At 34.1% G+C, this 27874-nt stretch overlaps 3 protein-coding genes across 6 annotated transcripts; all 3 read right to left on the bottom strand.

Annotated features, from left to right (window-relative positions):
- On the bottom strand, window positions 1-2743 carry LOC18049282 (pentatricopeptide repeat-containing protein At1g09220, mitochondrial). The gene is made up of 2 exons (XM_006443294.2): window positions 972-2743; window positions 1-309 (listed from the first exon to the last, which is right to left on the bottom strand). The coding sequence occupies exon 1, from the start codon at window positions 2186-2188 to the stop codon at window positions 1175-1177; it is 1014 nt and encodes a 337-aa protein (XP_006443357.2). The 5' UTR covers window positions 2189-2743; the 3' UTR covers window positions 1-309; window positions 972-1174.
- Window positions 2744-3150: 407 nt separating this feature from the next.
- Window positions 3151-12598, bottom strand: LOC112100325 (disease resistance protein At4g27190-like). Of its 3 annotated transcripts, XR_002906664.1 has the most exons (5): window positions 9222-12598; window positions 8643-9137; window positions 7677-8498; window positions 4512-4609; window positions 3444-3508 (listed from the first exon to the last, which is right to left on the bottom strand). XR_002906664.1 is itself a non-coding variant. In XM_024189458.1 (4 exons), the coding sequence occupies exons 1-4, from the start codon at window positions 12012-12014 to the stop codon at window positions 3446-3448; spliced, it is 4173 nt and encodes a 1390-aa protein (XP_024045226.1). In that variant the 5' UTR covers window positions 12015-12598; the 3' UTR covers window positions 3151-3445. The 3 variants fall into 3 exon arrangements, 2 of the variants coding, with proteins under 2 accessions (XP_024045226.1, XP_024045227.1); XM_024189458.1 differs by lacking the exon at window positions 4512-4609 and having other exon boundaries at window positions 3151-3508; XM_024189459.1 differs by lacking the exon at window positions 3444-3508 and having other exon boundaries at window positions 4480-4637.
- Window positions 12599-15577: 2979 nt separating this feature from the next.
- Window positions 15578-21913, bottom strand: LOC18049280 (U11/U12 small nuclear ribonucleoprotein 65 kDa protein). Of its 2 annotated transcripts, XM_006443292.2 has the most exons (12): window positions 21599-21913; window positions 20918-20989; window positions 20356-20571; window positions 19022-19103; window positions 18572-18766; window positions 18104-18292; window positions 17855-18025; window positions 17500-17587; window positions 17179-17237; window positions 16629-16694; window positions 16311-16440; window positions 15578-16053 (listed from the first exon to the last, which is right to left on the bottom strand). In XM_006443292.2, exons 1-11 carry the CDS (start codon window positions 21760-21762, stop codon window positions 16357-16359), a joined length of 1386 nt encoding a protein of 461 aa, XP_006443355.1. In that variant the 5' UTR covers window positions 21763-21913; the 3' UTR covers window positions 15578-16053; window positions 16311-16356. The 2 variants fall into 2 exon arrangements, with proteins under 2 accessions (XP_006443355.1, XP_024045352.1); XM_024189584.1 differs by lacking the exon at window positions 20356-20571.
- Between the last annotated feature and the right edge of the window lie 5961 nt (window positions 21914-27874).

Here is a 27874-nt window from a genome sequence, read left to right as displayed (position 1 = left end):
CCCCCCCAAGCCATTAGTAACAGAAAAGGGGGTCCTGTAAATTGGGGTTCCTTCTCTGCAGCCTGAGAGAGTGAGGTGCTTATTTGTTGCATTGGTGCAGCGCCTTTCTTCAGCTGAGACCTAATAGTCCTGGCCGTCCTGAGTGCAGCGAAATATTTTTCAGTCATTGGCTTCTCGGAAGCTGCCTAAGCTCTCCAAGATTTCTCCATTTCTTCAAATTCTCAGCTTCTAGGAATAGGTTGAGGTTTTGGTCCTGGTGTTTTCTGAGCTTGTCAATCTTTCATGGCCTATATTTTAAGGTCGACATAGCTGGTAAAAGAATTTTTTTTCATTATTCATCTTTGAAACTTGGAAAAGTCCTTTACCCGCCAGAAATGAACCAAAAAGGAATGACTTAGCTGTTCTTCGCAGTTGGAAAATTCTATCTGTAAATTTATCTAGTTGAATGATAAAGTATGAAAAAGGAGTCAAATTAAAATATGCAAAATGCTTTGAACTTTGAAACGCCTCCACTACGGGGACCTAAATTCTTGGTAGTAACTAACTAGTAAGCTATTGACTTTCACATTGAAAATCAAACATACCAAAACACTAAAATAAAATAAGATAAACAATGATAAAAAGCAAATAAATATGTATTGGCTTTTGAATTCGGAAATCCTAGCTCGGACAAACTGAAGAGCTAGCCTATGAATCATTTCTCTTTGCCGTTTTCAACAAAGCTAAAAGAGCAAAAGCCAAAGAAAAAATAAGAACAGTTTATTAATTTTACCAAAAATCGATCCATCTGAACAATAAAGAGGACAAAAAACATTGTAACTCCATCAGAATGGGTGCTACATGAAAAACTTTGCAACTCTGTCAGAATCATAAAATGAATAAAAAAACAAAAGGATCAACTCTCTTTTGCTGTTTGAACCGAATGTTAAATAGGAAACAAAAACTAAATGTACAGAACGGGAATGGCCTACCTTCTTCAATGAAGTTAAAAAAGAGGCTGCTTTTCACAAGCTGAAAGAACTTTGGCAATAGCAACGTCTCAGGTGCCTTGCCGATGTAGGTCTTGAAAAGGAAAGCAATCTCAGCTCAGTGATAAATTGTTTTACAAACTTTATATAAGTAAAGGAATAAGGGACCATCTATCCAGATCGCTACCATTCAACTTCAGCATTAACTAGACCAAACTACGGCCAGGAAATTTGAGGGCATTCCTCTCATCCACGACTCTCCTCAACCTCTCGGCATCTCCATACCGCCAGACCCCAGCAAGGATGTTATACATAAGCACATAGTCCCCTCCATATCCTCTCTCCATTTCCAATATCTTCCTTGTCACCCTCTCACCCATCTCCACATTACCGTGAAAGCTACAAGCACCCAAAAGGGTCCTCCAAACAACAACATTAGTAATCTCACTCGGTATCCCCGAAGCAACCTTCTCCGCTTGTTCTAACCTCCCAGCCCTTCCCAACATGTCTATTAAACACCCATAATGCTTTATATCTGGCAGAACTTCACACTCCTCAACCATCTTATCAAAAAACTTGAGCCCCTCCTCGACCAATCCTCCATGACTACAAGCATTCAAAACACTCAAGAATGTTACTCTGTTTGGTTTCAAAACAACTTTCTGCATCCTCTCAAAATTTTCTACTGCTTCTTTCCCCATCCCGTGCATTGCAAACCCAGATATTATCGATGTCCAAGACACCAAATTTTTCCTCTCAACCGATATATCCTCAAAGAGTTTTAAGGCACTAAATATGCACCCACATTTTGCATAAGTATCGATCAAACAATTTGAGACATGTATATGAAATGCATTAAACCCCCTCTTCTCACCATACCCATGAATCAATTGACAATTCCTAACATCCCCATTTTGCCAAATAGCCGGAAAAACAGCCAAAATAGTTATCTCACTAGGTTCTGTATATTCGCACGCAACCATTCTCCGAAATAAAGCTAACGCCCCATTAGACCGATTCATCCTGGTGTAACCATCTATAATCCCTGTCCACGACACAACATTCCTGCAAGGCATCTCTTCAAAGAGAGAACGCGCATATTCTAGCTCACCCCATTTCACTAAACCAGTGATCATAACATTCCACGTAACCAAATTTCTTTCCGGCAATTCATCGAACAGTTTGGAACCGTCCTTCAAAAACCCTAAAGAGACAAACATATTAACTAAGGCGGTGTTTACATAAACATGAGATTGAAAGCCCACTTTTGAAATAACAGCATGAAGCTGGGTACCTAAGTTAGGATAGCTTAAAGTAACGCAGGTCCTTATAAGGAAAGAGTAAGTGAAGCTGTCAAAGAGAGGGCGCAATGGAGAGTGAGAGTGCCCGTAAATTTGTTAAAGTTGTTTGTAGAGCAAGAAAGCTTTTTGAGGTGAGTCAGCGAGCGAGTAGAAGTGAAGAAGAGTGTTGAAGAGTAGTGTGTGGTGTAGCAGTGAGTTAGTGGTAAGTAAGTGAGAGTGGATTTGGGTGGTAACGTTGTTTGATAATGGGCTCTTTTGTAGGATAGACAACAAGTGTTGCTGATTTTGTTGTTGTTGTTGTGTTGTGAATTGAAGACGGGTTTGTGGGGAAACAAAAGAAAAATGTTTTGGTTTTAGTTTTGTTGCTTCTGTGTTTGTTAAGTAGAGTCTGGCAGGTGCTGTTAACTTCAACATTGTCTTGGGAATTCAACATTTTAGTGAAAGAGCCAAATCAGGAAGCTGCTTTTAGTTTTGTGTTTCTTTTTGTTTTGTTTTTTTTTTTTTTTTTGAAGGAAAAGAGAAAACATTTTATTAGCAAAACGATGCTTTTTTGATAACTCAGTGGAAAACATAATGGTTCACAAATGGCTTAGAGGTAAAATTTGCATAGAAATTAACTCGTTCACTTTTCCGAAGGCGGTCATGCCTTGATCCATTAAGGTGTTAATTAAAATGCATATCTATGTAACTGTTAATTAAAATGTATCTATGCGTTTTAATATAAATCTTCAATTCTACTCTCGAATTATATATACGTAAATGACTTTGAATACACATACAAAAATACAGATGGGTTACTTTGGATATATATACACGTCCATACGTCTAAATTTGACAATATTCAGATTTGAATTAAGATAAGAATATATGATGCGTGGAAGTATGACATATATACAGATGGGTTCCTTTCCATTTCCATATATGGAGGATGCTTAATTTACAATGTTCATTGTAAAGTTCATGTCTATGAGTTGTTTCATTACAGCTTCTTGAAATACGTTTGACAGTAAAATAATCATTACTCCTAACAATTCCTTCTGAAGATTTTGCTTTTGACTCGGATCGTTTCCATTTCACAAAAGTCTTAGCATCAGATTGGAGCTTACTTAAATCCCAAAATCCAAGTCTAAGAGCCTCTGTCTCTGAGAATTCGTTATCCCAAAAATTTATAGGTCTTTACTGCTGCAAGCATAATGTCCCCACTGGTTGACCTGAATTTTCTTCGAAAGTCTGAACATTCTGTAATCATGAAGAGCATCAGATTAATGATGTGCTACTTAGTTCATTTATGCTCTAAATTTCTCAGACTAACTTTTCTAATGAGACATAAGCACACGTTCTGTTGTGGTACTAGAATTGGACTGTGAAAGATTTTGTAATGTGTGTTTGGCACAAGAGAAAATAAACGAGAAAATGATAGAAAGTTATGATGAAAGAGATGATGGAAGAATCAGGAACTTGTTCATCTTTTCCATTATATCAACAAATGATTACAGCTTAATATTTATACTAGAAGGAAGAAGAATCTAGTAACTAATAGTTTGTTATAACTATTATGCATGTTATTCAGTTCGTTAGCTTTGCTGCTGAGCTGGATAACTAATTGCTCCACGTAAGCAAGCGAAGCAACTACATTTAATCCGATGCCCTCATCTACACCATATTACCATACTCTGTAAAAGTCTGGATTCCTACTAATGTCATGTGCATTGTATGCATGTAATTTTAACATTAAATAAATTAAAATAAAACAAGTAAATGGACTAAATGTTAGATTACCAAAGTTTTTTGACAACCATATTTTGCCACCTAATATTTCAATTGTTACCAATTTAATACAATAACTGAAATAAAGGAAAAAAAAACTTGTAAATCATAAAGGACCTAATTAAGAAAATAATTTTACTTTGAAATTGCTAAAATACTCTTGAGAATTCAGCAATTTTTTAACGGTGTTAAAGGTTTGATGCACCAAATGATTTACTTGACATTCTACTAACAATTTCAGAAGATGAAAGCTCAGAAATTAAGTTGACAAGGGAAAACATAAAGGCCTTCATCATGGTAAGAAGTCTTTGACACTATACATGAACTTTTGAATGGTAAGGACCATTGAACCATTGAATCTCAATCGATTACATGGAATGTAAGTTTTATAATAACACTTTCAAAACAGCAACACAAAAGTTGAAGAGAGCCAAAGCAGAACAATGAAGACAAAAACAGAAGGGCTTGTCCGCACCTGACTTCAATCCAAGGAAATGATCTTCAATGAAAAACTCGTGATTATAAACATCATAGAGAAATTGTCTTATTCCTGATGGTGCATTGAAGATTGACCTGAATCGTTTGTGGAACTCTGAGCATTCTGAAATAATAATAATAATAATAAAGAAAGCAACATTTTTAATTTAAGGTGAAAGGATGAACCCTAAAGACATGTCAATTAGTTCTCTTCTGATATAAATTGCTTAAACTAACTTCTGCGACAATTGAGTTGATTATTTTATTTCCCAACTACGTAGTATCTATGTAGTCAGTTGCGTCCAAATGAAGGTCTTAGGGCAGCTAATTTGATTACCCTAGTTACTCTTCAACGCTATGCTTGGGAGTTATGATTAAGTATAAGATTGGATTAATTTTTGGGATAAATCATTAATCCTATGTTTGTCATGCTCACTTGCATTGGACTAATGGACTAAATTCAAACTTTAATCATAAATTCATGGGATTAGTAATCCCAATTTTCATGTGGGTTTAAATAGGATTAGGCAATGTGAAAAAAAAAAAAAAGAATCTTCTATTATTTTGTAACACCCCAAATCTAACACATGCGGAGCACGTGAAGAAGGAGGTTACTCACAAATCATAATCTTTACTCATAAGTTTCAAACTGAAATACCTCCAATTCTTATTCAAATAAATTCACAAATTCAAATGTCTAATACTAAATAATCTCTCCCGAGAACATAAAAATAATAACAAAAGTCTCAAACTCCAAATTACACGTTCATAATAGAAATAACTAAATAGAAACACAAGTTTATTCCTCCTCTTATTCAAACGGCAAACGGAAACGGAAAATTACTAATTCCAAAGCTAAGCGCACCTCTCAAAAGAAACTTAATCTACAAAAAAGTAATGACGAGGGGTGAGCCGTCAACTCGGTAAGTAAAACCATTCCTAACACACTATACCTATCGATACTAAAAATATTGCAAGCCTTCTTTTATTTAAAACATATATTGTAATCCATAAATTTCATAAAACGATATATCAAGATAACATAACATAAATTCTTAATAGTTCAGAATATCTAAAAGTATATTTACTTACGAAGCAAATCATATAATACATATATAGAAAACAGAAGGTTAGCTCATGTCACATAGTGTCACCTATAGTCCCGATGACCCGGCCAGAAACAAAATCAGAATATCGTGTGCACACTCAAACAGAAACCCAGTACTGGTCCAGACAGATATATCGTATATTACGATCAGAATCAGAATCAGAATAACTATGGACAATGAGCCAAAACATTAGGAATCTCATACAATCATCAATAATCGAAATCATACATGGGTACAAAACATTTGTATCAGATTTATAAAAGTTCATAACAATAATTTAGGCTTGCATAACATTTTCAAGATAAAATCATAAAAGGTTGTCATGTCATAAAATCATTTACATATTAAAAAGCATTTATAAAATACTCTGTTAAAAAGAATTTAGGTTTGAAAACATTTGCATAAGACTAATTTTGTTATCAAAATCAATCAATCCTTTAAGTAGTATAAAAATATTTATACTTATAATAATAATATCAAAATACTTATACATATCCAGTATACTAGGAATGGAGTTACTTACCTCAACAAATGAATTTGAATTAACACACCTCTAAGCTTCTAAGAGCCTCAATCACCTTCAACACTTTAAACAAATACAAGATATGACAATTAATAACTTATTCTAAGAATCTGATTTTCTCATTCATACCTGTACAGGTCTGATTCTTAGGATTTAACTCTTAATCTAAACTCAGAATGATATAATATTCTATGGAACTATTCTGGACATCCATGAGTACCCCATGTAAAATTTGCAAGAGGATCCGATATCAAAAACATTTTCAAAACTATTTATTTCTCAGCAAATTCGAAACTGTTTTCACATAATCTAAACCAAACAGAACGGGTTCTGTGATTTTTATAAAATAAAATACTAATCATAAAATTATGAAATTAAAACTGGGAATCCTAGACACATATATTAACCTACATATAAACTTTCAGAATTTTCCGAGTTTATTTGGTGGTACAAATAGTCTTGTGAATCCGATCACAATGCTGGAATCGCAGTTTTCCAGTGCAGTGGTTTCTATTTCGAAAATACATATAAAATTGAAAACGAAGTCGAATTTAATGAAATAAAATTTACTCAAGAAGCCCTACATGTCTAGTTTCCAGAAATATAATTTTTATGAGAAAAATCGTTCAGAAAATATAGGTTTAAATTCGAGATACTCATGCTGTCCAGAATTATCCTGTGCTTAATACGTTAAGGATTGATTAACTAAACTCATAATAAATCAAAACCCTAAACAAAGCCTAAATACATTCTAAATCATGCATTATGATCTATAACCATCTAGAATCGTGCCAATATAAACCCTAGATAGAGTGATTAGAAATCTGTTGAGAATATGGAGAATAACTTATCCATCGCTTTGATTCTCTCCTAAACAAAGGTTTGAATCCTAGGATTTGGGTAGAAGCGTAAAGATCGGCAGAGAAGAAGAATAAACGTCGTGGACTTAGGGTTATGGAAGGGGAAAAAGTATGCATTTATAGGGAGTCTTAAGAAACCCTATTTAATTAGGAAAAATAACCCTTTTCCAAAATTATCTCATAAATAACCTCTATTTATAATTAGTATTCCTTTCTTAATAAGGGTTATAGGCCACCCATAATTCTCAATGAAAGCCCAATTTTCATAATTTAATATTATGGAAATTTGTGGCATTACAATTCTCCCCTCCTACAAAAAAAAAAATTTGTCCTCGAAATGTGTAAACAAATGAAATATAATATTTATAGTGTTAAAACAAGAAAATCGGATTAATAATTAATTAAAATTAGTAGTCTCTTTTAACTATTTAAATGCACAATGTTACTTTTTTTGAAATTTTTTTTACGATATATAAATAATTTTGTACTATTTGTTATTATATTATCTAATTATAATAATATGCAATTATATATGTAATTTTAATTTTGATAAAAGAATGATTTAAATTGAATTATAAAATTTAAATCAAGTAGTCCACTCAAATATGGTGTCAAAACAAACAATCCTCCAGTGAAAAAAACAAAAAACGGTTTGGTTGATGAATACGCACCGTTTTGTAATGTGACAGTTGTATGGTTGTATTGAGGTCACCGTCCCAACAAATTCGACCATTTAGCAGCACTCTTTCTAATCTTGGTGCGCTTAAGACTCCTCCGCAGAAAATCTTCATCTTGGGGCAATTACGCACTGATAAATAGAATAAAGATGGGAATTTGAAAGTGTAGTTTGCAGAGCAGAAGGTTGTGAGACTTTGTAGACGATGAAGCTTCAAGAACATCAATTTGGGGAATATAATCTCGTCGTTTGCTGCATCTCCCTCGCTTGCTACCACCAACTCGGTAATTTTATTGCATTCCCTTACCGTCATCCTTACGAGTTGCACTAGATTTTTTGCTGCCGAGGATGCTACCAAGTTCATCAGATGCTCGCAAGCGCATACCCTCAGTTCTTTCAGACACCGAAAAGAGGCAGAGGAAGGCATTAGATTTGTCAGATTAAGACAAAAGTGTGCAGATAGAGTTTCAAGATTTTGAAAAACCGTGTTCAATTTGGAGTTTTGTTCCCACAGCCACAGGTGCTTTAGATCATTGAGATGCTCCAGTGTTAAATATCTTATCTGAGCGAGCTTTCCGACATGTGTCTCAACCTGCCCTTCATTTGAGAATAACTCTTTGTAAGAACCGTAAGCTAGTTCGAGATTGACCAGATTGTGAAATCTCTCGAGTAAATCAGGTGGTAAAACTTCTGATTCATCATTCTCAATCGCAAGAACTTTGAGTTTGTTTGAAAGATAGTCTGGAAACGGACCCTGCCATATCTTTGCGATATCCCTGTTCTTGCTTAATCTCAATTCCTCCAAACTGGGTAAGACCTAACGACCAATCAAACACAAACAAGTTGGAATTGTTGTTCACTCAAAAAATTCCAAAGAAGAATATAATTATGGATTGTTATCACTAAAATAAAATAAATGTTGAAACAAACAAAGCATATATTATAGAAAAGAGACTCGTACCTTTTCAACCAAGAACAGGGGCCGTGGCGCTGGCACTGGCACATCAATAAGTTGGCCCTCCTCATTATTTTCGTGGAGGCTATACAATTCTGAAGTGAAACTTTCTAGTTTGTCACAAATATACACTTCCAACTTAGTTAACATGGGACATTCCAGAGTGTGTACTCCAGGATAGAAAGCTCTAAGTTCTGGTAGGTAGTGAAGTTTCAGGATTGTTAAGCGTGGAAAGACGAAAGAAGGATCCGCTTCCACTCCACTTTCCTTGCCAACAACTTCCTCCAAATGTGGGCACCTGCATATCTCAAGGTGTTGAAGCTGCCCAAGTCTTTTAGCTATAGAATATGAAAACACGTATTTTAATTTGCGGCAGTCCTCCAAAATCAAGCGTGTTAAATTTTGAACGCTACAAGAGATTGCTGCTGAAAGTTGATTGTGCCATATCTTTGCAACATTAATATCCCGCAGTTCCAAGACCTCCAATTTAGGAAGCACGAGCTGCACACAGAGTTCTTATGTCAATACGAGATCTTTGGTAGCAGTAGGATTAATAAAATAAGAGAATAAGTTTTGTTCACCTACCTTTTCATTAAACAGTGACAAGGGAGTATAAAGGTGGTTCTCGTTCTCCAAAATGATTTCATTGTGCTCTACTTCCACAGTAGAAGTTGTCCTGACAAATGTGGAGAAGCTTGTGAACAGTGGAAGAGTTCTAAGAATCAGGAACCGTACTTGCGCCAATGCAATCTCACCGATCACCTCGTCATTGCTAGAAACAAATATCTCTTCTACATTTTTGCACTGAATCACTTCAATTCTTTCAAGTTGGGGAAGGAATTTGGCAATGGAGAATGAGAACAAATTTTTCAATTTATGACAACTTCCCACTTTTATTGTTTTCAAATTGCAGAAAGATTCTGCTCGGAGCTGACCATGACATATTCTCTCCAAATTAATCAAACTCTGAAGAACCACGGACTCTAACATCGGGAAGGCACCGCAACGTACTTGTAGCGGATCAACTATACATAGAAAATTCGAATTATTTTGGACATTCAGATGTTTCAGCTCTGCAAAACCCTCCCCGTCCAAATCATGAAGAACATTCGTCAAACCCGGCAATTCGTCTAAACATAAGTATTCCACGTTCTTCATGCCTTGCCACTCCCCCAAGCAAATGCGAGAGTTGAGCTTGAGTTTCAAAGTTCTCCGAGTCTTATATTTATCAAACCGGTCCCACGTATCCCCCACGACAATTCTGTACCTCTCGAGCTTTCTTGAGAAGAAGCCACTCGGTAGAATCCCTGCATCAAGAATATTTATCTCTAAAGTAGTCAAACGAGATAAATTCTTCAATTCAACGAGGCTGGCATTACTTCTCTCAATGCTGAGTCCTAGAACCTCCCATTCAATAGAGCAATTAGCCATGTACAATTCCTCCAGTTGAGATAAGTTTGATAGAACATTTGGTGCAATCACTTTTAATTTGGAACAATTGCTCAAATCTAACAACTTTAGCTGAGTCAATTGGCCTATCTCCATAGGCAATTGCTCAATTGCAGAAGCCTGCAAGCTAAGAATCTCTAGCTTCCTCAGCTCTCCAATAACTCTAATGTCTTCCAATTGGCAACTATCCAGACACAATGTTCGAAGGTCTGTTAGGAGATGAATCGACGACGGTAGTGACAGTAACCTCATTCTAGTAAAATCTAAAACTTTGAGCTTCGGCATCCCGATGAAAATGTTGTCGGGGATTTGGAGAGGAGAATTATTGGGGGCAAAATTGTAGAAAAACTCAAGCTGAGGGCATTCCCACCCTTGAGGAATTTCACTAATATTATTGTCATATAATGATATTCTTGAGCACTTCTTATCTGGCCACTGCCTCGGGTCACCTTCGTTTCTCATTGTAAATACATGATAGTCTCTAGATGCAATTGATATGGCAACATCACTAACAACGTCATGCATGGAAAACCAATAGCTGTTAATGCCGTCAAGCAACAAACACGCATCTTTGAGTTGATCGACCAACGCATTTACTTTATCTCGTGCTTCTTCCACTGTACTGACGCCTTTCAATATACCCAAACCTATTGCATATTTCAACAAGTCTTGCATGGAAGCCTGTGGGGATCCCATCAGACTACACTGCAAAAATAGTTGCTTGAGCTCCTCCTCTCTTAAATACTTGTAACTCAATTCTATAGCTGAATATGTCTTCGCTAGCACTCCTTCAAAGTTCCAATGTGAAGGCTTTTTCAATTGCCTCAAGGCCTCTTTCCATGCAGAGACGATACTCTTGTTTCTTAATGCTTTTGCCAGTGTAACGATGGCAATGGGCAAACGTCCACATTCTTTAGCCACATCAGTTGCTATAGATTTTAATTCGCCATTTTCAGCACAGTCTCCCGCCATCTTCTTGAATAGAGTCCACGCTTCTTCGTCACTTAAAACATCAATCCCTATAGTCTTGGACCCAATACTCTCCAACACATGACGATCTCTTGCTGTCAGCAAGACTTTACATCCCCTACAATCATTTCCAGAAGGTACTCCTACTTTTTCCAGATCAAGATCTTCCCAAATGTTGTCTAAAATTGCGAGGATCTTGTTCTCGTTCTGCAACCTTGCATATAGCCTCCTAGCTCTTCCGGGTACATCACTCTCCTCATCAAATTTCATACCTAGCTGATCCGCAAGTTCCTCTTGAACCTTTCTGATATCTGGAGTCTCAGATACTTCTGCAAAAACTACCTCGTCAAATAGCTTGTCTTTTTTGGCTCGCCTAGCCACTTCCTTCACTAGGGTCGTCTTCCCAACGCCCGCCATCCCATACACCCCAGTGATGCTGACATCAGGATCAACTAATGAGCTTTGCACATTCTTTAAAGTCGACGTTCTTGATCCGAAGGCCTCGTAATCTTTGCCAGACCTAAGCCAAGGCTCTTCTGGAACAGTAGGGTAGGAAATTTGAGCAAATTTCTCAGCTTCTTCCTTGAGATCAGGGATGCTCTTCTCCTTTGTGGCTGCTTTCTGGCTAAGTTGATAGCGTTTCTTAAGATTAGGACAGAGCCCCTTGAAACATTTCTTATTTGCATTTTCTTCTTCTCCAGTTAACGTGTCCGCCTCAGCAATGATCTTGTCGACACTAATCAGCCAACTCTCAACTCTTTTGTCAATCTCTTCCCCGTTCCTTCTAGCATCATCAACCTTTTTCTGCATGCTATCTCTTGCATCGGTCAACTTCTCAGTTTGTTTCTTCAGATTCTCAAGGTTGGCTTTGTACTTACGCACATAACTTAACTGGCGCCCGATCGGAGGGAACAAGCACTTGGCAACTTCTAAAGCAACGGTAACAACAACATCAACCATTTTCAACTTTTTTTTTTTTTTTCCTTATAAAGTTTTGAGAAAAGGATGCAAAGGAAACCAAAGGGAAATAAAACAGAGTAGCAAATCTACAGAACAGAACACCAGGTCACAACAGCTAACAGCAACAAAAGCAGAGTGGTCGCGAGATCAAAAGTTGAATATAAGTAGAGATGTGTTTATCTAATATGAATAAAGAGAGAGGAGAAAATCAGAGGGAAACTGCAAAGATAAGTGGATACGGCACAGAGAAATGAGAGAGGGAAAGGGACATGAAGATGAACAACAAAACACCAACGACAACAAAGAAAAGGGTGGATAGAATCAGATGGCAAAACAAGATGTGATCTGGGAGGAAGAAATTAAGGATGGACAGAAACCCAAATTTCAAACAACAGTTGCGACTCACGGGATGGACTATTAAGGTGCCCTTGAGATCAAAAAGCCGAAAACAAGACAAGAGTAACCTGAGATGATGGCTTGAGAGAACTTGAGATGATGAAGATTGAGATCATTCAATCATACATCATGTTTCATCCAAAAGTCTCGGAGACGACTGAAGTCAACGTCAAGATTCCCTCACAAATTTCCGATGCCTTTTTTCTGTTGTTTTTTTAAAATTGTGTTTTCGTGTTTGTTTTATAGTAAAGAAGTAACTAATTATTAGTAACTTTAGAAAAATGTTTATTAGTTTAGTTTTTAAAATAATTGTAATTATTTATTCTTTAATAAAAAAATTATTATATATTATATTATTTATACAAAAAATAAATATCATCAATTTTTTTAATTAAAATTACTCTTCTATTATTATTGTTATTTTTTAATAAAAACTCAATCGCTTCCCTCTCTTAAAAAAATAAATTTAAAAATAAAGGGTAATTGATCAAACATTTGATAGATAGGCGCACCATTCTGCATTTGCCGAGCACGAAGATTCCTGCATGTTTCTTGGCCAAACGCTGCCACAGTTTTCAACAGATTCATGATTAGAAGACCCCTTACGCTTTGATTGGCTTATATCTTTGCCAAATAAATATAGAAAATATAGATATTTAAGTTTTATAGCCCTCTCCGAATATCCTCTGGAATTACTTTACAAATCTAAGTTTGATTTAAATGTTTAAAAGAATTATAAAGTTAAGTCTGTATAGCAAAAACAACTTCAAAGGTATCTATCATGAGACTGATAAGAATCAAATAATATTGATAGAAATAAAATAATTAATAAAATCAATCAATTAAATGATTGTCTTCATCTTAATTATTGATTAAGAGAAGACCGACTATAATCAACATAAAAATTAATTAATTCAATCTTTTCTAATCAATCAATATTCTTAAATAATGTTAATTTTATCAAATTCTTTTTATGTTTCAAATTCTTGTATAAGTTGAACTTTTGTGCTTATGAATTAATAAAAGTAAAATTTATATTCTTTCCATTATGTTTTTAAGTTTTCATAATATTGAAATGAGTTTGAGATTCCTTAAATTCATGGGTCTAGGATTAGCCACCATAATAGTGTTCTAAAGAAGAGAGATGTGAGTTCCTTTGTAATTGTTCTTCAATTTTTCAATTTCTTCATTAAAAAAAAAAAAAATTGACCACACATCAACCACCATTTCCACTGTCATAAAGGAAATGATGTCAAAAGAAAAAGGGAATGAAAACTAATCCTCAAAATTAATCTTTTGCTTGACGAGATCAATGAAATGGTTTTCTAAATGAAAGAATTATATGATAAGATCAAGGAGTGAAGGGAAAATTATCTACATGACGATTTAGAAAACAATTCTAAATGAAAGAATTATGATATGTAATGAGCAAGAATTTGGTAACAATAGCAGTGGAGAGAAAAGAATTTAGAGAAGACAATAACTTTGGGGAAAATAATCTTTTTTTCGTCCTCCTCTCTTTAAACATCTACTTGGCTTTTTATAAAAGCCAATGGGAGCATACAATTCCATTACTAACTACCTATAACCCACAAAAGATGCACACAAACTCAATAATGCATGATATACGGAAATAATGGGAAAGATGGGCAATATTACACATGTAGTAAGTGATCCACATGTCCAGAACCCATTTATTTTCAAAACAAGCTAAAAACTAAGTCCAGGCATGGTCCAAGTACGTGGGAAGCATGGTTGGCTCTTGCTTGTTATCTGGGGCACATATCAAATTATTCCCTATTTGTTCTTCATAATGTTTTGTTGGTTTACTTAACTAACACTAGTGACATCCTGCAAGAACGACACTTGAGCCTTATCTCGAATGAGCTTCCATAAATTAGCTACATGACGATATTCAGTTAGTGTTGAAACTGCTGATGAAATACACACCACCCGTTATCGAGTGAGAAATGAAAGCGCCAACAATTGAATTCACAGCATCGAGCAGCTTACGGTTCAATTCTGAGCCCTGGAATTGAAGCTTTGTTTTGAGCCTGAAGCAAACCAATGCAAACCTTCTTGGCACCACAATCTCAATCCTCTGTCTTTGACCACGAGCGCCTCAAATCGTTTAACCATTTCCACATCGCTAAGAATGTGCTCCATAAGGCTAGCAAAGCCATATCTGCAAATAACAATCCAAAGCTTTATGGCTCTGAATCTCCTGCTCAAAGCGATTTACCAATCCTTATAATCTACTGCATGATTGGAATCAGAACTAGTGTATCCCATGATTTCTGATTCAGAGGACAAGGAATCAACTAGTAAACAAAGTTGCTTGACCCACAAGCAACAGCAATCCATGTTAGCGAGGAATCATTTACGTGGGTTTATGCTGATACAATCAGCAAGCTCAGCACCATCCAAGTAATGTCTGAATTCAGGGAAAATGCAAGCTCAACACTAGGGTCGCCGACTCTCCGTATATCCCCACAACATCACACTCCTCACGTGGCTTGTCTATGTCATCAAAATTTCCAAAACCATCATCCGGGTATTCCTTATTTGTGATGAAAAAACAGTGAATTTTTTTTTTTTTCCCTTCTGTTGGTTCGGGACTGTTGTTTTTGAAGAAAAAGAAGAGTTTTCTGCTGGATTTTGGACGAAAGAGAGAGATCGGTTTTTTGGGTCGGCTTAGGGTTTGCGGAGGGAGACGGGTTTGAAAGAGGGCAGATATTGGCGGTGCTTGCGGCTGCCATTGCCATTAATGCTCCAAAGCACTTATTCTAGGTTTTTGAAGTTGTGAGAGAATCTTTATTTATTCATTTAAAAAAAAAAAAAAAAAACCAAATGTATTTGTTATATTTAGATATCCAGAATTTGACAAATGAGAAGAAACAAAGAAAATAAATGGATTTCTTTTGACCTTGAATCTGTTATAAATTCCTTTCGAACTTAAAGAGTAGATTAAAGGAGGCTAACTGAACAAACTGAATCTCATCAATCAATTCATATTTGTTTCATATTCGTTTACACCATCTCTTTCAATAGCAAAAATTTCTTCCATCTTCCTGCATTTGACCACCTCGATTGTTTAATAGCCTAATATCATCTAAAATTATCAGATTCATAGCCTCCCTGCTCTTCAAGCTTTTGCAACATCGGAATTTTCATAAAACCCCATTTGAAATCCAGTTCTGTTCTTTTAGAATATAAGAAATTAAGAATTTTAATAGCACAAAAAAGATGCTACAGAAAAAAAAGGTTTCCTCGATGTTTTCCCAATGTCACTGTGAAGAGTGCAGTAAAAATTCCTGAGTCTTTTGCAACCTTCTGAAACTTTTGTAGAAATGCAGTTAACAAGTCCATTGACGTGCTTTTATACGGAGTGATCTTCAGCAGGGCACAGCAAAAAGGTCTTCACCTTCCCGTTTTGGGCTGACCACGGACATGTTTGTATCCCAGATTCATGGGTACAATGGTGAGGATGACTGCCACCTTTATAGGTTTGAACCCTTGATCTAGTAGGACTGCCTTATTAATAGGACTGGGATATCGGGTAGGCAACCGTATACTCCATGTCTGCAATGGTCCGCATTTTATAGAAAGATATGGCATTTTCCAGATGATGCGATGCAAGTACCTGAAGACATGCAAAAGAAATAGCTGTATCAATTTTAGCCAAGTTCTGTTTGTTTATATTTAGGACTGATACAAGGCAAATCACTAATAGCATAAACCAGAAACTATACTAAGTCACCAAGATTACGTATTCAAAGTAGATTTTATTTTTATTTTTTTGTTAGCACCAATCACATATAAACAAAAGTCCTCGACTTCATGGATTTTGGTAAAGCTTGCTGAGGAACTTGAGAAGGTAATATTTAATAAAGTACTAACCATGAAAGTGGCAGTATAAAGAGCTTCCTCCTGTTGAAGCAGAGATTTAATTTGGTTTTGCAGCTGCAGGATTCCGCCCAAACTGGATGATCATTGGTTTCCCCTTGAAAACATATCCATTTACAAGATTCTGCAACCAGTCAAGATTACAAACAAACAATGCTTCACAATTACTTCAGAGGTTAAAATATAGAAGCAAAAAATCACTTGTAGGTATTTAAGCAAAACTGCGTGCCAAATATACTACATATGCAAAAGCTGACATGCTCTAGAAATTTGAGAATTGGCACATCAAATAGCTTAGTGTATGAAACATACCAAAGCACGATGAGCAAGTTCAACTGATGGAAATGTCACAAAGGCCTGGCCCCTCATTCTTCCCTCCTACAATTGGTAGCTTTCAGAATCAGGAACAATCTCATTAAAAAACAAAAGGAGTTTTGGCCTCTCTACTGATTAACCTGCCCTTCCACTCAATATAAGATGCTTGCTTAGTCCAACAATATTATTACAAGTAAAGATATTGTATAAGAAAGTAATTTCATTATCCAAAACTTAAATAGAATGTGAAGCCTATGACCGGGACACCAATTTTGATATTAGACTTGTGTACTAAGCATTGAAGCAGTGACGTCAGATGACAGTCAAGTCTAATTGATACACAAATATCTAACTTTGCAGTTTTGCCCGCCAAATGGTAGCAAGTCTTGGATATACTCCATGACATAACATATATAAAATTTGTGGCTTAATTATTCTAAAGTAAAGATTTATTTTTTCAAGCTCCATATTCACGTTAAACTAGGATACGTGAATGTGTAGATGAATGTGTATGCATATATGTTTTTGTGCATGTATCAAATCTCACCTGCATTAGCTTTACAGTAAGACCACATTTAGCTGCATCAATGCTTCCAAACAATGATCCTACAGCACAATGTAAGCAAATAACGATAATTATTCAAAACTGTCTTTTTATGACAATTTGTGAAGTAACAAAAACATTCTGATTTCTCAAACCAAAAGGAATCAAGTAAGATCCTCCCTTTTGATATACGATCGTAGAACCGGTTAAGTCTTTTGTGTAATTAGTGTCCAACTTTATAGGCAATTAATGCACTAGAAACGTAATATCGGCAAAAAGATAGCAAATTTCAAGAGCAGTAAGCAGCAAGATTTGTGATCTTACCAAATATGAAGAAAAAATCATCTGGGATGACGTCTTTTGCTAAGTTCTTAATGTACAATACGGATGCAGGATTCCCAGCTGCGTAGTTCTGCAAGGTTCATGAAGAGTAACTAATTTTTCCATGGGTACATAATTCATAGATTTATTTATCCTCTAGATAAGTATTTCTCATATTTATTTTCTTATAGCTAAATATTGGACAAATATGTCATTCACGCTATAACCATTATACATCAACATAAAAGACCTCCAAAGAAGCCAAAAAGATACTGGATTTTGCCAATCAGTCAATTGTTTTTGTAATTGCTCCATATTTATTTTACTACTAAAAAACTAGTTACAGCAATTCTCATACCTTAAACATTGGAAGTGACAAAATTTCCTCTGGAGGCAACTTGCCCATCTCTAATTCTTCTGGGGTTGCAAAAGGTTTAACATCAGAATCCTCTTTGTTGGGCTCCTCTAACTCTTTGGCTACACTATCGTCTTTATCCTCAGTCTGACTTGCTTTAGGGGTAATTTTTATCTGTGAGAAGACCAAGAAAGAATGTCGAGTATTTGAAACAGGAAAATCACAATAAATTCTTTCAGACAAGAACATAACCTGTAACACAGGGTTCTTCTTTTTAATCACTGGAATTTCTTTTCGAGTTAAGGTAGCAGGTTTCACTCCAACAGCCTCATGAGCCACATCCTTATTTATTGCTGGGCCAACAATAGATTCTCGCCTGGCACGCTTTCTTCCAGGTTTTGCTACTTCTGAATTTCCAAAGGAATTGCCCTTATCATTATCCTGCTAGGAAATTGCGCCACAAAACAATCCGTATCTTCTAAATTAGGACAAAATGGAAAAAAAAGTGGAACAGGTATAAGAGAGAAAGAAAAAAATTAAAATCAGATACGAGGAAAAAAGATGGCCAGCAGCACAGAGACGCTATTTTTTTTTCCAAATAACAGCAAACAAAAAGTTAAAAAGTACACTCCCATTCAAAAGGTTCAAAATGCAGAAGACTTATATCTCTCTAGTATCATGTGATATGTGACTCAGAAATAAAATCTCTCTAGATATTACCTCATCAGAGTCCATTTCTGACTCACTGCTTGACAGATCAGCTGTAGGAGGAGGTGTTGGTTGTACAGGTACGGAAGGTGGAAGAGGTGGTGGTTGTGGTGCTGACGCTGTAGGTACTGGAGGTGGTAGAGGTGGGGTGGGGAGAGCCATACGGAATGGAGCTGGAATATTCATTTTGTTCATCAAGTGCAGCACCTAATATCAAAGCGTCAAGTTGTAAGATAATATTACCAGAATATAATAAAAGTATATTCACCAAATACAATAATCCCCTTTACTATATCAAAATACACTTAGCCTCTACTTTCAAAACTTAAATTCATAGCATGAGTTTTGTAAGTACAGTAGGGGTAAGTAAAGTTTTGATGAAAGGGCATGAGAACGATTTTCACCATCAAATTATAACAAGAACCAGAGAATAGAAGCCTTTTTCTTAAGATTAAGAGAAACCTGGGTATAAAAGCGAGGAACGGCAATGAGTGCATTAACAATATTGGTTAGGATATTTCCATCAACCGGAGGATAAGCATATCTGCAACACAGGCAGGTCAGATAACCAGAACAAAATAAAACAATGTTATCTTTGTTGTGTGATGAATTGATTTCGAATAAACAACAGAATAAAGAAAATAGAAAAAAAATTCTTTCATTTAGTAAACGAGCACACATTTATGCACAAGGATCTTAGATAGCTGCTATTGCATTTTACGCAAAAGAAGAATCTGAAAGGCTGAACCTCTATCGATTCCCTCATGTCATATTTAATAAAGTTCTACTTATAGATATACTTCACATTTTGGTCTATACAACCAAATTCTAGTATGAACACCCTATTATGTACAAGGAAAAAATCAAGGGTGAAAAAAGGAACTCAATGAACATGAGTTCTTGAAACTAGTGCCATAGCCAGGCATAAAGTGAAGAAGCAGAACAGAACACAGACAATAATGGTTACCATCTGATGGAGAATAAGCATATATATATGAGACTGACACAGGCAGCTCATTTAACTAGATGAGATATCATCTATATCAGACAAAGATAAAAATGTACAGGGCAAAGGATAATGAGATAGCCATTATTAAATTCTATAATGAAAGAAATCTAAAAGGCCAGGCTTCTCTCACACATTCCATCAAATCATAAATGCCAGAGGTTCACATGTAAAATCATTCATATTTTAACTGAAACAACCAAGTTATAATCTCAAATATGAGACAAGCAAAACAAGAACTATCTGACAGTGAATCACAGGCAATGTACTGTATATTTCATTCAACGTATGATGTAGTATGCAGTTACAATCTAATAAACCCTGAATCCATTTTGTAATTGCAATCTTGAAGATCAGAAATAAAAATTCAGGCCAATAAATTGGATCATATTTGGATTGTCTCCAAATCAATCAGACTGGAGATTTCCTTTAATTAATCAACAAGTTCATCTAAGCAGACATGGCCAAAGCACTTTCCGGTTATAACTGAAGTAAGATTACAGAATACTGGCATGTTAAATACCAACTCTTTTGGACAATCCTTTGTAAAGGGTAGCATGATGCACGCACGTGAGTGTTTAAGAAGAAGAAGAAGAAGAAGAAGAAATTTCATTCCCTCACAATCACATAAGTTTGAAGACTTAATTCAGGTGGCATTAATTAATGGGATTAAAGGAAGAGGTTGACAGTATGGATATAAAGGAGCCTGCTGCCATACAGCTTTGTAATATATACATCAAGAAGCTTCATCGAAAGAGAAAAGTTGAAGGAGATGAAAGAAAAGGCATACTCAAGGTGAGGAGGAAATGGATAGTCTACACCAAGTCTTGGAGCAATTGGCTCAGCAGCAGGTACAGATCCTGAGTTCAAGCCTTCACGCTGATTTCTGGTCACAGCAGCCTCCTTCATCGAAGATATGGATTGAGCTTCAAAATGTTTATGTTTATTTTCCTCATTCGGCTTACTAGCTCTTTCCACTGAAAGGACTTTACCAAGAAATCTCAGCCTAACCAGAACCATAAGAAAAAAGTTTAATACCTATGTTTGACATGGGATTAACATCAATGCCAAGGTTGTAGGTGAAAAGGGAGGGAATATCCATAGGTTTCAAGAGAGCTAAACTAGCAAAATTGTCCAGCTAAATCGGACAAAATGAGTAAATTACCTAACAATTGTTACAATCAAAAGAATCTTCAAAAAAATATTAAAAATTATAAAAGAAGAAATACAGAGTGGGTAAAGAAAATAAACCCCTTTCAAGAGAAACATATGAAAAGAGAAATAAATCTCATAACAGTTTCCTGACCCTATCTCGTTCCAATATTCCACCAATGCATAAGATAGAAATTTACCCATTTAACTGCATTTGTGCTTGAGAAGCCAATGGTTCATTTCCGAAATCCACAAATACACAGTTTCTTAATCTGCATAAATAAAAGAAAGAACTCATAGTATGCATTACAAGTGCAAAATAAAACAGAAGGCTCAGCTATCCATGAAACAATACAAAGGAAAGTTGTGTTTGCAAGTAGTTAAAGACAATGGCAAGAAAATGCAAAAAAGAGTTCAATATCACATTGCACTTGGCAACAACAAAACCAACAATGGCACATCAATTGGCAAAAATTGATTACTCAAGGTGTGGAAATTCACACATATAAGATTCAGGCAATCAAAGATAATCATCCTAGGACATATTTGTCACAGTTGTACTTCTATTTAAATTTTGAAACCATACAAAAATTAAATTATCAATCACTTTTAGACGGCAGCTAACGTTTCAGCATAAAGTAACTGGTAATACAACTCGTACCCACCCTTGTGAGTGGGGTTCAACCTTTGATTGTACTTTACTAATGTGTGCCTAAAAACTGAAACAGGATATGAAATCTAAAACAGCATATGTCCCAAACACCAGCTAGTGAATAGGCACATAATCAAAATTTGGAATGCAAAATGTACCATATAGTTCATCATCAAAACGACCCTTCAACAAATTTGATTAAAATGAGAAATTTAGTGACGTGATATACCTTCCGGCGGAGCAAGGACGGACAGAAGAAGCACCGTAGTGGGAGAAGATTCGAGAAAGAGTGTCTTGAGGAATAGCATCAGGGAGGTGTTTGATCAAAAGGGTAACTAAATTTTCAGCTTCTTGCTTGTTTTGAGGCCCAGAATCAAAAGGAGCGGTCGCCATTCGCGGCTGTCAATATCTCGGCAGTTTCTAGTTTCTACAAGAACACTGCGAAAATGCGTCGTTCAGCTTAAGAAAGAGAGGTGACCAGTTCAACTCAACAACTCTCTACTACTAACAGACCACAAATCGAAAACAGAAAATTCCTTTCTGGATTTTGTAAATCAAAAAAAAAAAAAAAAACCGCATAAAAAGGATCCCACACGAGAAAAGAACTTGCTCGTTGGTTCATCGCCTTGTCCGTAACAAAAACTCCTTATGGGCTTTATGTGGTACGGCATGATTGAAGAAGAAGGAGAAAGACGGGCCACTTACTGACCCATCATATCCTCACAGCTCCATCCTCCATCACACCCTATTAGATCGAATAATACTGCTACTTTAATAATCTTATAATGGGCTGGGTTCTGTGAACGGGCTTTGAGACCAAAATAAAAAGATGGGTATTTGGGCCTCCAATAAGAAAGCCGTTATGGGAGGATCCGGCTGGGCAATTTGACCCAAATTTTTCAATCAAGAGGCGCATGTATTATGAATTTAGGATATTGTCATGCATGAATCTTCGATGAGTGACCCCCACTTCTCTCTGTCTCTCTCTCGCTGTGTGGTTTGTGAACCATGGGGACTATGATCTATCTTTACTTTTATTGGCTGAACTAAACGATCATATAAAAGACAATAATCATGAAGCGAAAAGATTTTTCTTTTCTTTTTTTCCTTGAGACATCACAGTCCTGGCAAAGCTGCTAGAACAAAATAAAGGTCATGTAGTTCCATAATTGGCTAAACTGTTCAAACCAAATACAGATGGTGACACTCGGCGAATTGCTTGCCGAATTTGATGAAATGCCGCATATATAATTAGGTCACGAATCTTTCTATCAACAGCCCTCCCCTTTTAATTAGAAGCATTGATTAAATAATTAATTACATCAATCGTTATCTTGTTGAAAAAATAAAATAAAATGGGGGCTTTAATCAGATGATGACGACTTCCTAGTTCCTAGAACTTGTTTTTCAAAATCCCATGTCACTTTTACACGTTTTTGAATTTTGATCAATCAATACGTTGTCCACATAAACCCCCCTGCATCTGTTTAGCCAAATTCTGTGGGTAATCAAATCGAAGGGCAAATTTAAGCCGCCCCCATTTCCTCAGATTTGCTGGTTTAAATGCATGCAGATTCCTTCAATCTTGCAATTTGTCAATAACTTTTTTAGAATTTTTTTATAAATTTTTCAAAATCCTAATAGGGTAAGATGATTAGATGAGCCTCGATCGCTCAATAACATTATGCATTTTATTTATCACCGCTATCAGTGTGATATAGCAAAAAATATGAAGAGAGGGCCAGGCTCAGGCTAGGCCTTGAAAAAATTTCTTTGAGGCCCATTAAGTTTTAGAGTTATTTTTAAACAACCTTAATATGACAAATAATATTGTATTGCTCCTTAACAAAAATCTTCATAATCCCAACAAAATAAGCACTGTTCATAAGGGTCCTTAAAAAAATCTTTTTTTTTATTTAAAAGATTATTTTGGTTTAATTTTGATTAAAATAATTTTTCTAGCTTTGTTTGCGTTTAATTTATTGCATAACATAAATTATTTACGTGTATATTATGAAAAAGAATAATTTCATAATAGTTCTTATAATAGCTTAAATAAATCAATTCAATTGTTGAAAAAATAATTTTGGTGGGACACATAACAGGAGAGGAGATGATTTTGTGTTCACAAAATGTCAAAATAGGTTATGAGATCAAAAATGAAAAAAAAAATGAAAATGAAACAGCCATGATGACCATGCCACGTCAAATTCAGGGAAAAGATAAAGCGGGACCCGCCACGTCACCATCTTGGCGTGTGAGTTAGTGACAACGTGGCGGTCATCAAAGGGATATGGAATAAGATGACGGGGGACGACGCAAATCCGACAACGACAGGTCGTTTGCTTGCATCGTAAATGTGGGGCGAGGAAGGAAAATTGAAGAAGCTTCGTTGTTCGTGCCAACAAACAAAACTGCCGCTGCTGGCTGCGATTCAGTACGGCCAGGCCCTTGGAAAAAACAATTACCAAAACCGTCGTAAACTATTTACGGCAATTCCTTTTGACTAAAATCTAAAACATACTAAAGTTAAAATATTTTATAATTGTAAAAATACTTGAATATTTTACTTCAAAAATACAGTGTCAATGCATTGGACTAATTCGACTAAAGAGTTGTTGTTGTTATTGCTGTTGTTAATAATGAGTCTCTTTTTAGAAATAATTTTTAATAAAAAAATTTTTAATATGGCTTGAGAATATAATTGGTACAAAAACATGGAAGTGACAGGTCTGTTCGGTATTATTTTGTAATTATTTTTTTCATGAAATAAAAATGAGAATGAAAATATAATTTTTAAAACAATTTTTAAAATTTAACAATATATTCAGTATCATTTTCAAAAATAATCTTGACAATGAATAAAAGTAAAACAAAGTTAGTAAAAATATTTTAAAGAATTATTATTGAAATAATTTTCATAAATTTAATATTAAGTAATATATAATCATTTTATTATTTAATTACTTTATTAATTTAATTATAAGAATAAATTAGGTGATCTTGTTAATTTTTTAAAAGAAAAATGATATACTCTACATATTTGATTTAATTAATATATAAAAACATAACTATGATAATGTATGTTTATAACAAGAAAAGATTATTGTGAGAGAAATTGATTTTTTGGGTATTATAAAAAAAATAATAATAATAATAATAATAATGTTGTTGTTGTTGTTGTTATTGTTAATATTATTATCATTTTCAGAGATGATAGAAGAAACTTGTTCATTTTGAAACATAATATTGTATTAAGAAACAAAGAAAACAAGAAAAAGTTGTTTTCTTGTTTTATTTGTTAAAAGTATAGAATGAATTTTATATTTTAAAAAACAATCTATTGAACACATATTTGATGTTTCCTGAATTCAAAAAATAGAAGATGGGATTTGAAAACAATATCGAACGCATTTGTCATGTCAGTGAATATCTTTTAAAGAATGAGATATATATGTGTCAAAACAATGTTATACTCTTGAAAATAAAAAAAATAAAAAAACAATCCACTTGTTATATAATGGTCTCTTTTATTTTCTTTTCAATTTAAAGCTATTGTGTCGCTTTAATTTTTAGCCCCTTTTTTTTTTCCACAAGGTTTTAACTTTTAACTTGAATCTAGCAAAAAGGGAACATGTGACACGGGCTCAATTTGTTGGAAAAAGGAAAGCGCAATGTGCAAACAATAACAAAATAAATAAATAAGGCATACTATTCTACCATATACGTATATGTGTTGTAATATAGGTTAAAATTTAATTGATTTTTTTATACTTTTATTCAGTAACTATCAATTGTATTTTTAAAAAAAATTAGTAAAAAAATCAGTTTAGCACTGAGTCCAAATTCATAATTAAACTAATTACAAAATTCTTCTCATTTTAATCTAATAATCTTGATCTGTTTAAAAAGAAAAAAAAAGAAACACTAATATTCTTGATAAATATCTAGAGAGAATCGAGATAAGTAAATGTACACGATCGTTTGTGAATGACATCAACTTCAATTTAGAAAATGGGCCAAAATAAAAGTGTTGGAAGTTTCAAAATAAGTGGTTAAAAGTAGTTAAAAGACCAGTTCAAATCATAAAGAAGGCATTAATGAAATCGTGAAGAGTCGAGTCCTAAAATTTGAATTATCTTAAAATGCTATGTATACAATATTGAAGGTAGTGCCCACCACTCATCTAGTGAGTGGTTTACTATAATATTTAAATATTTAATCTTAAAATAGTGCTACACTTTTGAAGTAAATATTCTAAGGGAAAAATTTATCAACGCTCCATGTAATTGTTATTTTTCGAAATTTATACTCCTTTACCGTTAGAAAATGTTATTTTTAACCCCCTTTTTTTATTGTATAATCATTTACTAGTTTATCTTGATGTGGTAAAATCTACTATTCACTAAGAAAAAATTTATAGTGGTGAATAGTAAAAGACAAACAGAAATTTTAATATTAGTTTTTAGAAAAGCGATTTTGAAAACATAGAGCGATAGAAATGATATATTTGTTGAAGTAACGTAACATGATGGTTTTAATCGTTCTCTTGTAATATAAGTGATTCCATTTTTAAGTAGCGTGATATTCATTTATTGAACGAACGAAACATCAAATAAGTAATTTAAGAGCTTCTGTTGAATTTGCATAAAATTATCATCTAATAAACATATTAAGTCTCCTCAACTATTAAATACTCAATAAGTATATCTTAATTAATTGATGTTAACGTAATCGTACCTGATCGATCGATTAAATGAAAAGCTAAAATAAAAAGGTTGTTACTTTAAAAAAGAATTAAATGTGAAATTTATTAATAAATAAATAAATAAATAAAAACGGTCATGCATGTACATTTCAGCAAGAGGACACATGCAAATCCTAACTTTTAATTAGATTCTATCCAAATGAACTTTTGAAAAAAAAAGAAAGGAAACAGTTAATATTCTTGTCGAAAAGTCATAAAGCATTGCCCTTTTATTTAATGCACACTGTGCAGAAATATGTATGCATATCTAAAAAATAATTCAAATCATTGTAGCCGCTGATCACAATTATGAAAAAGGTTAAAAGAGAAAAATGACCAATCTTGTAAACTTCTAAGAAGTTTCCCATTTACTTAGAAAATTTCTAGTCTAGTCTTCAAAGTATGCATAAACTATTGTATGGCGTAGCTCGAGACATATCATACAACATCTAGAAGAAGGAATATTATTATTAAGTGGGAAATATCAATAATTACGGTATGATTTTCTTCTTCTTCTTTTTTTGTTGGTATTATTATTATTATAGGTCATGGTATACAACAACCCTTGAATTGTCACAAAAAGACTACAAATTACAGTTTGTGAAATAATTGAATTGTTATGGGTGACAACTCATGGGTCTGTTGTTATATTATATGCAAATATAATCTAATATTCTAACCCTATATTTTGAGTTAAGTATCTGTTTAGTCTCTATATTTAAAAAAAAAAATACCTCAAAACACTCACACTATTAAATATATGACAATTTCGCCCTTATTTTTCTTTTATCATTACAATAAAATTAATAAGCAAATTGATCAATAATTATCAATCTAAAAACCATGATTATTTTTTCATGCCGTTACAACATTCTTTCTAATAATTATTTATAAATAAATTAGTACTAGCTAATTTAAAGCTATTTAATGCCTTGGTGTCTTGCTAATAATTATCTAAAAAAAATTAAAGCTACCAAAATAACTTAAAAAGTAAAAAATAAAATAAAATTTTTATTTTTATTTTTATTTTAGCGTTAAATAATAATAATATGGTTAGCTGGGTTAAAGATTTAATTTAGATTAGAGGTCATTGTTTTGTAAAATTTCTCATGATTAATTTGCAGTGAAGGACTCATTCTTGATAGCAACTTAATTTGGTATGAGAATGATTAATATGTGTTTATTATACAATGAATAATAACATGTTTGTGGGTCATGATTCATGCACATATCATACAACTTTTCTAGTGATATCAAATTATAATAATTAAAAATGTATAGTTTTTTAAATTGATTTTCACGTTCTCTTTTATATTACAATTTTTCTTAAAAAAACAAATGTGAGTATTGGAACAATGAAACCAGTACAAATTTTTCTCGAGAGCTTGTCTAGATTAAAAGAACAATTGTAAAAATTAAGAATATGATTTTTTAAAAACAAAAAATGACTAAAAAGATAAATAAATAAATAATCGTGGTTTTTAATACATTGATTATTTAACTCTTTATTTGAAGAGTTGATCAATTTTCCTTTTTTAAATATTTTTAGCAGTTTTTTTCTTCAAAGTTGCGTGTCTAGCTAGATTAAATGACTCAGAAGAGTAAGTTTTAAAGATTAATTTTTTGAAGACTAATAATCCTACTAAAGAAATATATAATAAAAGAGATGTATATATATTTATATATATAACTAACCTTCGATAATTGGATCTAACGAAGACAATCGATAGCCGATAAATTTGTTTTCCAGCTCCAAAT

This window comes from Citrus clementina, unplaced genomic scaffold, assembly GCF_000493195.1.
Source record: "Citrus clementina cultivar Clemenules unplaced genomic scaffold, Citrus_clementina_v1.0 scaffold_3, whole genome shotgun sequence".
Lineage (NCBI taxonomy): Eukaryota > Viridiplantae > Streptophyta > Magnoliopsida > Sapindales > Rutaceae > Citrus > Citrus x clementina.
This window is presented reverse-complemented; position numbering and strand designations above follow the sequence as displayed.

Excerpts from the sequence above, each read along its gene's own strand:
- LOC18049280 (XM_006443292.2), bottom strand. The coding sequence starts at position 21,762 with ATGGCGACCGCTCCTTTTGATTCTGGGCCTCAAAACAAGCAAGAAGCT. Across the intron at positions 18,767-19,021 it reads TTCCTCGCTTTTATACCCAG|GTGCTGCACTTGATGAACAA; the intron begins GTTTCTCTTAAT and ends CTTTGATATTAG. Across the intron at positions 16,695-17,178 it reads TTACTGTAAAGCTAATGCAG|GAGGGAAGAATGAGGGGCCA; the intron begins GTGAGATTTGAT and ends TACCAATTGTAG.
- LOC18049282 (XM_006443294.2), bottom strand. The coding sequence starts at position 2,188 with ATGTTTGTCTCTTTAGGGTTTTTGAAGGACGGTTCCAAACTGTTCGAT.
- LOC112100325 (XM_024189458.1), bottom strand. The coding sequence starts at position 12,014 with ATGGTTGATGTTGTTGTTACCGTTGCTTTAGAAGTTGCCAAGTGCTTG. Across the intron at positions 9,138-9,221 it reads TGTCACTGTTTAATGAAAAG|CTCGTGCTTCCTAAATTGGA; the intron begins GTAGGTGAACAA and ends CTCTGTGTGCAG. Across the intron at positions 3,509-7,676 it reads AACTGTCACATTACAAAACG|AATGTTCAGACTTTCGAAGA; the intron begins GTGCGTATTCAT and ends TCATGATTACAG.